Below are 10,293 nucleotides of genomic sequence, written 5' to 3'. Positions count from 1 at the left end.
ACCCTCCCATCCCGGCCCGGCCGACCCCGGTTCCTCCCTCACGCCAGGGGGAGCCGGGCGGGGCACGGGGGGCGTGGCCCGAGTCAGGGGCGTGGCCTGCTGCCGGGCGGGCGGCGCGACGCCGGCTCCCCATTGGTCGAGGCCAGCGGCTGCCCGCCGATGGCCGCCGGCCTGGGGGCGTGGCTGCGGCGCTGACGGAAGTGACGAACGCCGTGGGGGGCGGAGTTGGCGCGAGCTCCCGGATGCTGTGGGGCAGCGCCGGCGCTGGGAGATGTGCGCTGATTCACAGAATAAAACAATAGCGCTCAAATAGCGAAATAATAACCCAGCTCGTCCGAACGAGCGGCCCTCATCCCCACCTGGTCACTGTAAAGCACTGCGTGAACAAGAGTTGGTTTTATTATTATTATTATTATTTTTTTAATTTTTTTTTCCCCGGCCGCGCAGGATGAGCGCCGTGCCTGAGGAAGTGAAGGCAGAAGATGGCAAAGCGGTGCCCGAGAAAAAACTCTTTTACTGCGATGTGAGTGGGTGTCTTTGGGGGGTTTTCAGCCCGGGCAGGCCCGTGCGGGGACTGGGGGGCCAGGCCTGGCAGCGAGAGGGGCTCTAACGGAGGGGGTAACGTGGCCGGTGCCTGGGAGAGCTGGGCTCGGTGAATTCAGGCTGTTCTTGAGCAGACACGGGTACGGTGAGTGATGCTCAATTGCAGCCTCTCCAGTCTCGGCTGGGTGGCTCTGATGGGCGGCCGCAAAGGCTCCTTTATCTCTAAAAACTGCAGCTCCGGCTCAGAACGGGTTAAATTTGTCAGTCCTGCGGTGTTTTTGTAGCGCTGGATGTTGTTTCTGGCTCGTTCAAGTTCTGCGACAGTACGTAAAGGAAACAGACAATACTAGCATGCATTAGTCGTTGCTTTTTAAAAAGCTAAAGCTAGTAAGACATGTTTGTACATTTGTATCGTCGTCTTTTAATTATTGCAATGGTATATGCATGTCTGTGGATCATAATGAAATGCATGTGTCTTCCTCCATTGTTTTTCTGCTCCCTTAACGTAGCTGTGAATGAGCAATGAACGGAGCTGCAGTTATTCGAGGGCGTAATTTTGCCTCTGTTCCTTTCTAGTTTCTGCATTTCCATCCCTTTTTGTTGGCTTTCCAGCTTGGAGAACTTTAGAAAATTAAGAATTCAGAAAGTGCTGGTAGCAGAGAAGGGCTCGTAAAGCTTTCTCACCACCTGATTTATTTAAACACTTGTTTAAGTATTGTTTGAACAGGTCTGTGTACTATTTCTGGACATTTTAGTGGTAAGCTGCTCTCCTAAAAGTCATGCAAACTGTTTGAGCCAGAGAAGACCTTGAGAATTACACGATTGCTCTGTAGGAACGGATGTATTTCATATTTATAATTCACCAGTGGCAGAATGTTCCTAGCATAACTGAAGATGTGCTTTCAATTTTTCTCTTTCAGGTTTGTAAAATTTACTGTATGTGCGCTATAAGTCTTCAGTCACACTACCGTGGTGCGAAGCATAGGAGGGTAAACTTTTTCCATTTTTAATGTATATGCAGATTTAATCTTAAATCGGGACTTCTGTAAATTCAGTACTTGATTTCACACGGCTTCAAGTGCTTATCTAACTTATTGGTAGATTTGTAACAGTAACTTGCTTGAAATATTCCAAGAAAAAGATGGGGTGGGAATCTCTCAACTCTGCTTTGTGCAGCGTGTAACTTGAAACAGCAGCCGTACCTGAAGGTAAATGTGTGCTAATTGTGAAATTAACATTTGAATGACACGAGAGCTGCAAGTGGTGAAAGAATTCAACTTTTGCACTTGGTAAAAGTACTGTTCTGTCTTCCAAGTCTAGATAACTTACCTGTACTTTGAATAAAATGAGCTTCCTCTTTACTTTGACAGTAACACCAGTCCTGATTTCCTGAAGGAGTTACATAGACTTAACTATCAAGTCTGACACTTGTGTTGCTTTCAAGCGTCATAATAGCAGCTCCCTGGTTTAAGCACAAAACAGACAAAGGCATTAAATAATTAGGCACCGTTCCGTGAGAGTGTGTTTAGAGATGAGGCTTTTACAAATGCTGAGTGACCGAACCTTTGGCTGTTGATTGGTTGACAATTGTTTAAAATTCCACCACGTTCTCAGTCTGTAAAGGTGAGACATAACTCAGTAGTCTGTACTCCTTTGCTGCCATCAGATTGTGTTGTTGTGGCACTGAAGAGCCTGCTCCGATGTTTTCTGAATGTAATGGCATTTTATTCTTCCTGGAGCAATAGTGACTAACAGCAAAACTGCCTTTCTCAAGTGATGGTATGCCCTTTTTTTTTTTTTTTTGGGAATGAGGGCATCTCCCCATCTCTTTGCTGTTAAGACAGATTAATAGTATTCTGTTACCTATTTGCTGATCAATTTAATAGCATTGATTCTTATTTGAATCATTGGCTCTACTTTCTCCAACCCCTTTTCTATCTCCGCAGAATTGAGTCTTCTTGTTCCTCGTTTATCAAGTAGAAGTGTACAGTTGTATTTTGCATGTCCTACCAAATGTTCCTGCTGATGTAAAGAATTCCTTTGATTTTGTGGTTGTTTCTATTTTTTTTTCCTTAGCTAACCCTCTTAGCAATCTAATTATTGCTGGTTTTCCCTTCAAAAGTAGGAAACCCAGCATTTATTTTCTTAGAAAATCTGCATACAGTTTTCCTTCTGTTTCACACTTGGATGTATGCTGGGCTAAATCTCCCAGTTTCTTGTGTCAGTGAAGTCTTTGAGCTGAAAGCAAACAGGAGTGGGCAGGTTGAAAACTGGATTTTTATTGGGTGTGGAGTCTTGGTCAGTCACACAGCTGCATTGCTGTAGGAGTAACTCTCCAAGCTCATATCATCATTCTTTTCAGTTATCTCCAATTTCTTTCTTTAAATGATGAAATCTGTTGTGTGCTTTGGTGGAAAAAGATGAGAACTCATAAGTTGATTTCAGGGTTTTGTACCACTAGGTTTGGAATAGCTATAAAAGTCCTGAGCCTATGTTTCCACTGAATACAGGGTAGGTGTAGATAGTGAATAGCTCTTAGACTGGAGGAGTTCCTGTTCAAACTAATAGCAGAGGATGTTCTGACAACATAACAAAATGAAGAGAAGGTAGTAGTTCTTTTCCTAAACCACAGTACTAGCCTGACCAATCCGTCAGCCATTTTTTATGACTTCAGTCAGATTGCTTTTTTTATATCAGTTTCCCATTTGCTTTTAAAATGGCATTGTTAAAGATACTCTGCTTGTCTGCTGCTGGAAGGTGTTCCAAAATGCAAGAAAAAGCCCTTTGGCAGAAGGACAGTCATTAAGAAACAAATGTAAACATGTGATACATATATAAAATTGGCCTGCGTTTCCTATAGCTATTCAGAGTAAAATGTGTTCTTTTGAATAGCTGCAGTAGTAAAGCTTGGCTGTCTGACAGATTTGTGAGAGTACTTCATTTGACCTTCAGTGTACATGGCTATTTTATCTCTTATTTTTTTCTTTTTTTCCGCCTGGATAGTCTGGTTAATCGGGATTTTGAATAGGTACATAAGATACTTATTTAGGTTGTTTCTCCATACCTTTGTTTTATCTCCAATTTTTTCTAGTGCTGTTAGTTCATAAGGGCAGACCCTTGTCAAAAGGGTGCCGATGGCCCAAGGATTGTGTGGCTGGGATGATCACACAATCCCAGCCAAGGCTGTGTGTACCTTGTGCGTTGAGTGCTGTATGACCTCTGCATAGTAGCATAATGGTGGGGTCTTGTGGCTTCATTGCACAACAGGTACTAATGGGATGGGAAGTTGTAGAAAGTGCATTAGCCAAAATATTCGTAGATGTGTGTATAATTCATGGCTCTGAAAATTGGAGTTGGTTGGTATTGGATACTTTGAAAAACAGTTGAATTTTAGTTTTAGCCATTATAGTAAAATGTTTAGGAAACAACATTTATATTCGTTTACTAATGCTTTTAATTTAGCTAAGCCTGTGAGAGTAGTGGGGGATATCATGCATGAAAGATGGGTTCGTTTGGCCTTTTTGTTTTTTTCCACAGCTGAGGAGAAATCTAGGTTTTTTGGGACAACGGTCCCCAAATAAAATACACCTGCGGTGTACCTACCTGGAATATGGTTGTATGTGATATAATTTATTCTTATTTTGTAAGTATGCTTTAGTTTTATAGCTCAGTTTGCTAGGGAGATCCTAGAGTGGAACATCTTTTTTCCATGTGTTTTGATCAGCCCTTCACAGGTATGGCATCAGCAGAAGAGCACTGCTTATTTTGTGAACTGTGTTTGGAACACAGATGAAGATTGTTCTGGTTCTATCAAAGATTCAAGTTTCCTCGCCCCCCTTCAAGTCTGGAGTTAGATAGGTAGAAATGCCTGCCATGTCCTAGAAAGAGAAAAATCTGTATTCAAGACTCTACAGGCTCTTCAGAAACAAGTAATGTTCAAATCTGTGAAGAGAGGTGTTAGCCTTTGTCTTTATCATTTCAGTGTTCTTGTTTCTTCTGTCTCTCACTGCTGATTGTTGCACATCAGAACCTGTGGTTGAAATACCTGATGTGCAGGCAACCTTTCTTTCCTTTTTGTGGCAGTAAAATCAACCATTGCTGTTTAAACATTTCAGTCGTACATATTTGTGTTGATACTTGGAATGCTAATGTAGCTAGTTACAGGAAAATTACCTTGCTGTTGGATTGTTTATATTTGGTCCCAAAGAGCATGCCATTGTGTTCTGCAGCATATTTTCTGTTAGTTCTGTTTCTCCACAGAGAAACTTTAATTGTGGAGATTTCTTTTGAGGGGAAAAACCAAACAGAAGACAAACAAAACCCCAGAACTTGATTTGCTTATTATGAGCTTGAAGAATTAAAATAAGTAGAATTTCCATGCATATCCTTGTATATCTAACTGATATATTTAAAGATGGTATATGTTTAAGAAAAACTAAATTATGTTCATATAATACTTAACTATGCAATTGAAAGTGTTCTGTTAAATAACCTGTGAACTTCAGTTGTGTAGGCAACTACTTTATGCAGTAGCTCATACGGACTACCATGTGCCCAGAAGGTTTGAACCCTTAAAACCAGAAGTTTTTGAGTTTTGGCTTCTCAAAGTTAGACACTTTGCCAAAAGTTACTCTAACTTTTCACAGTCTTAGCTCAAAAACAGCTGTTACAATCCCTGAACCAGAACAGAGAATAAGTTTCTCACCTAATGTGCGAGAATCTTAATTCCTGATCTAGTAGCAGGGATCACAAGTAAAATGGACCCTTTTAGCTTCAGTTGTGAAACTGCATTTCTGATATTAACAAAAGCAGTAAACCAGGTGCAGTCAAAGTTGATTGTCTGAAAATAGTCAGGACGAAATTCTCTTTAAACACCAGCTTACAGTTGCTAATATTTTCTGTGCTTGTCTGAAAACTTGGTATTAGCAGCTGTTTGTTGTAAAACTGGAGAATGAGTAACAAAAGCACTTGGAACAGCATAACTGAGAGGAACACTGTGTCTGTATTACTAAGCTTATGAAATCCTGTTGAATTTATACAAAACCATCCACTGCCTGTGGCAATACCAGGACTTAGGTAACTTCCTTATTTTATAGCTGTCGCGAAAGTACAGCTAATTGGCTTCTCAGACAATTAACTGTTTTATCAGTCTTGCTTCCTGTTGAATTGCCACACCCATGTCCAGCATCTCTTCCATGCCACTGAATATTGAAAATACAGCACTTAACTCTGTGGACTGCTCTGGACAGACAGCTGCTGTAGTGGTAGAATGATCACACTATTGTTTCATTCTTGTAAATGACAAGTTTGTGTTTACTTGCCAGAAAATTGTCAAAATGAGTCAGGATTGCTTTAGCTATTAAATGGAAAATTAAGTTGTTCTTTTCTTTAGATTCTGCCAAAAACCAATCGTCTGTTCTGGATTCAGCCAGTGAAAGACACTTTTCCTGCTCTTCATGATATGAATAATCTCACCTGAGATTTGGCTAGCCTTAAGGTTTAACCAAATCCACTCTAAAAATAGTGGGGGAGCTGCATTCAGTTAGTTTTTCCTTTTGGCGTAAGATTCTGTTGTTGTTGTTGAAACTACACCTTCTGAAAACTTAGGAGCTGTAATCATACTTTAGGTTTTCCTGGCATCGTTCAGATGTGTTTCAAGCCATAATCATCCCTTAAAACTTCACTATATAACAGGGTTTTCTTGAAAGTAGCCTTGTGTTAACTGTAAGTACAACTCTGTCGGTACTTCCAGCTTTTGCAGACAATGATGAAGGCTCTAATTTTTCCTGTTTGGCAATGGAAATTTTGGCCTGTAATGAAATTCGTCTGCAAAGGCTTCTCTGGAAGTGCTGGATTTTTCCTTCAAATGATGCAGCACATTAATTTATTTTTCTTATTCTATTTTGGGATGACTTGCATCTTCATAATTAAAGCAAGAGAAAGCCATGAGACGCAGGAATCTCTATTGTAAGTATAATACTTTTTTCTTCCAGCCTCCTAGGATAGATATTGCTTGGGGATTTACTGTTTTGTTGCTTTTCTAATAGTTCAGGTATTTGCATTTGCCAGTTGATATGTCTCTAACTGTGTTTCTCTTTATATGCTGAACATTCTTCTTTGTCTAGTGAACTGCTGACAAAGAATTGTTTTAGAGTATGAAACCTTACTTATGCCTTTTCACATACAAATATTTATGTGTCTGTCTAGTGGAGGGATGTATAGTCAGTGTTTTAGTTTCTCACCTTCTCAGGCTAAATTGTCTCCTACTTGTCTGTCAGCTTGATGCACTCACTGCTGAGTTTCAGGCAGAATGCTGAGAAGCTAAATCAGCAGGCTGACACAGCACTGTTGCAGATGCAGCTCTACCAGTGCTAAAGCTGCTTGGCTGCATCACAGGAATGTTCTGCCTCTCTTTATTGTAGGGAATTGGAGGAGCAAAGATGTATTCAAGGTGAATTCAGTTGTTGGGGTGTCTTTTCCCCAGAAACTGAGAAAGTGAATCCAGACTGTCATGTCAATGAAAGTAGAAGTTGTGGTGAAAGGGTGGAAATGTGGTATATACTTTGCTCACAGTGAAAATGAAAATCTTGTTGTAAAGCTACTTATGATGACATACAGGAAGCAGAGGTGTAAGCAGATGTGGGAATACTGATAAAAATCAATGAGATTATTAAAAACCAAATGGTTATAGTCAGTCACACACGAAACAAGCGTTTCACTTCTACTTTATCTTCTTGGCCTGTTCTCTGAAGAAACAAGGCTTACATTCCACCTTTATCATCTGTTCCCCAGTGTCTTTTGAACCTCTCAGCCTTTTTGAACCATGGTGATCAGAGGTGCCTGAAGACACACATCTGCGCAGGGAAGAGTGACGGTGTCAGTCCTGTACTGAGGGAAGTGCTGCAGGCTGAGCTCACCACTTGCTGCACCCTGAAGAATCAACACACAAGAAAGATCTGGGAAAATGTTGGTCAGAGCCCTTTCCTAAGAGACTGAGCTTCATTAGCTGCTCTCAGGGTTTTGTGCTGATGAGGGAATTAGTGCAAGACATGTCATTCAAGTGTGAAAACAGTCATGAGATTTTGCCTCAGTCACCTGTGACTGCTGTGTGGTAACGGAGCCCTCTCACAGAATTTGAGGAGTTGTGGAAACTTTCAAGTCTTCTCAAAGTCCAGTGGATTCAAGTGCTACAAAATTGTATTTACACCTGAGCAACAAGAACAGATTTATGTGGCTCTGGTCAAGGGCTTTTAGTGGAAGACACTTTCTACAGATTTCTTTGAATTTTGTGTCAGAAATGATCATTAAAAGTAATACTCATTAAGTGAAGAGGTTCTTTCTTCAAGATCATAAAATCTGGTTTTGGAGGAATAATGTATGGGATGCATGTGGCAGAAAGTGAACTTGAATAAGAGGACAGAAGTTGTGGAAGCAAGGCTGTGAAAAGAGTGGTGCAGTGCAGGAACCTGTTGCAAATACCTATGGCTTTAGAAAACAGTCCTGTATGTACTACAGTCTCTGTGTTCCATGGAGAATTAAGAATTAATCCATAGGTTAAGAATGTGTGTATGCTACAAGTACTGTATCTTTGGAAATGTTATGACTTGGAATCTTTCAACTGGGATGTGTCCTGCAGAACAAGAAGTCAAAATACCTAATTAATGAAGTGAAGAATTTAGAAGCTTTGGTAAGCAGGTTAGCTGTGACCTCTGGAGGAGTCTCAACATCACAGGGTACCACATGTCAGAAGCATTGCAAGATATGTTTTTACCTAGAAAGTTCTCTGCCTCAGGAATAATTTTGAAGCTATCAGAAACTTACTTCTAATAAAAAACTATTATTAATACTATTGATGTCTCCTTTATTCTATTGTCTATTGCATTCTGGTTCACTGAAGATCAAGATGTGGAAGGTCAACTTGCAAGCCACTGGTAGGGTTTATTTGTCCAAAGAGGCTGAAATTTGGTCTGATGAAATTTATTTGTACATTTCAGTTGTGCTGCTTTAGGTTTTTTTACAAGTAGAAAGGCTTTTTTCTTAAGTAACTTTTCAGAGGTGTTGGGAACTACAATGCTGAATTATGTAGTCAGTATGTGTGTAGATCTTCTTGAACTCTCCCATGGACATATTACCAATTATATATATAATTCTCCTTCAAGATCCAGCAGATCCAGTAAATTCATTGTGCTCTGTCCTTGATACAAAAGTATAATGATGAATTTATCTAGCCTTTCTTTTTTCATTTTAAATAGTTGGGGGTTTTTTAACTGTTTGTAGACCTCTGAGGTAAGCATGAACAAAAATTATTAAATTTAGTAGTAAAGTTTGTGAATGCGCATGGAAAGTATGAATTTTTTTAAATTAGGTGCACTATGTAAAGTTTGAATCTAATTTAATTTCAGTATATAAATTATTGAGATGCTTTTGTTGTTGTTGCTGGATCTGCAATCTTGTTCTAATATTCATGCTATCAAATGTTCCAGTGAGATTGAAATGTGACAGCATGTTCACAGAGCTGGAGTTCAAAGAGCCAGGGAAAAAATGATGTGAAAGTGAAGGATGAGTTTTCTTGGAAATAATTCAGGATGATACCTGACAAGTATCTGAAATGTACACTGTCTAAAAAGGAAAAGGTACTTGAGAGGATGAGGCTTGACATATTTAGAATGTTTTACACCAATATCTGCATTTTCTTCCTTGCTGCAGAATTTTAAAAAGTTCTTTTGTCAGTAGGGAGAACACCTCCCTTGTTAAACAAACACCTGCCATTTGTAAACAAAAATTTAAAAAGACAAAGTATTTGGATTCTGAGTATTTCCAAATGGGATATGCCATGTATCCTTTCTGAACCCACCAAAAGTTACTTGATAATCCAGAAGTGATGAGTGTATGTAACCTGTGTGACTGTACAACCATGTTGACTTCAAAGTCAATTAAGCAAGGAAATGCATCTGATTCCAGGTGTTTGTTTTTGGAAGAGTTCCACTTTCTCTAAGAAAGGTGACTTCATCACATTACTGTGTGAGTTTCCGTATGGCAAAACTATCCACAAGCTATTTTTGTGGTAATGACAGAATTGGATATATTGGGTTGGTTTGGCTTGGGTGTTTTTTTTCCTTCAGCAGTTCAGAGGAAAGCAACATAATGGAAGATGTGGAAATAGAAGATGCTGAAGCTCTGAGGCTTTACTAAGTGTTAAGTCAAAGCACAGCTGAGTACATGAATTTCAGTCGTGTGATTCCTTTGTACAGTCATGTAATTGGACAGATGGAATACTTCTTTCAGCCCTTTTTTAAGGCAGTTGCCCATGTATTCAGGGATAAGGAGTGGAGGAGAATGAACATTGCTTTTTTTTTTTTCTTGGGGTCTGTTGGCCAAAATAGAAAAGTTTTGAAAGCTTTTTGCTTTGAGCAAGAGGCACTAAATGATGGGGCAATGCCAATATACACATAGGCAAACATTTACTGGGCAGTAGCAAAATGCACTGGTTTACTACTATTAGCTCAGGCAAGAGGCATAATACAGAGTATGAGCCCTGTTAAAGCCCTTTATGGAGAAAGGGCTTAATGGTGAAATGAATATGGCGCAGAGGAGTGGATTAATTAATTTATTTGTACAGCCTGTGGAATTTTTCTTGCATTACAGTATGATGCAGAAGTAGCTTGTCCTGCTCTTTATAGCAATACAAATGGAAAGTGTAATAAGGGATGTTGTATGTTTTAGCTGCTGGATCTACTAATCTGTATCTAT

At 39.9% G+C, this 10,293-nt stretch overlaps 1 protein-coding gene across 4 annotated transcripts in view; it reads left to right on the top strand.

Moving 5' to 3' along the window:
- The first annotated feature begins 235 nt into the window (after positions 1-235).
- Positions 236-10,293, top strand: part of LOC115916761 — a 28,149-nt gene continuing 18,091 nt past the window's right edge. Inside the window, exons 1-4 of one of the 4 annotated variants that reach the window (XM_030970510.1) lie at positions 236-523; positions 1,464-1,532; positions 6,477-6,510; positions 7,336-8,230. Coding sequence is in view for 1 of the 4 variants with exons in the window: in XM_030970503.1 (XP_030826363.1) it covers positions 449-523; positions 1,464-1,532; positions 6,477-6,510 (178 nt within the window). In the remaining 3 variants the exon portion in view is untranslated. Of the gene's footprint in view, positions 524-1,463; positions 6,511-7,335; positions 8,231-10,293 lie in introns of all 4 variants that reach the window. The other 3 variants (XM_030970503.1, XM_030970517.1, XM_030970523.1) reach the window with 3 other exon arrangements.

Source organism: Camarhynchus parvulus, chromosome 2 (assembly GCF_901933205.1).
Source record: "Camarhynchus parvulus chromosome 2, STF_HiC, whole genome shotgun sequence".
Taxonomy (NCBI): domain Eukaryota; kingdom Metazoa; phylum Chordata; class Aves; order Passeriformes; family Thraupidae; genus Camarhynchus; species Camarhynchus parvulus.
This window is presented reverse-complemented; position numbering and strand designations above follow the sequence as displayed.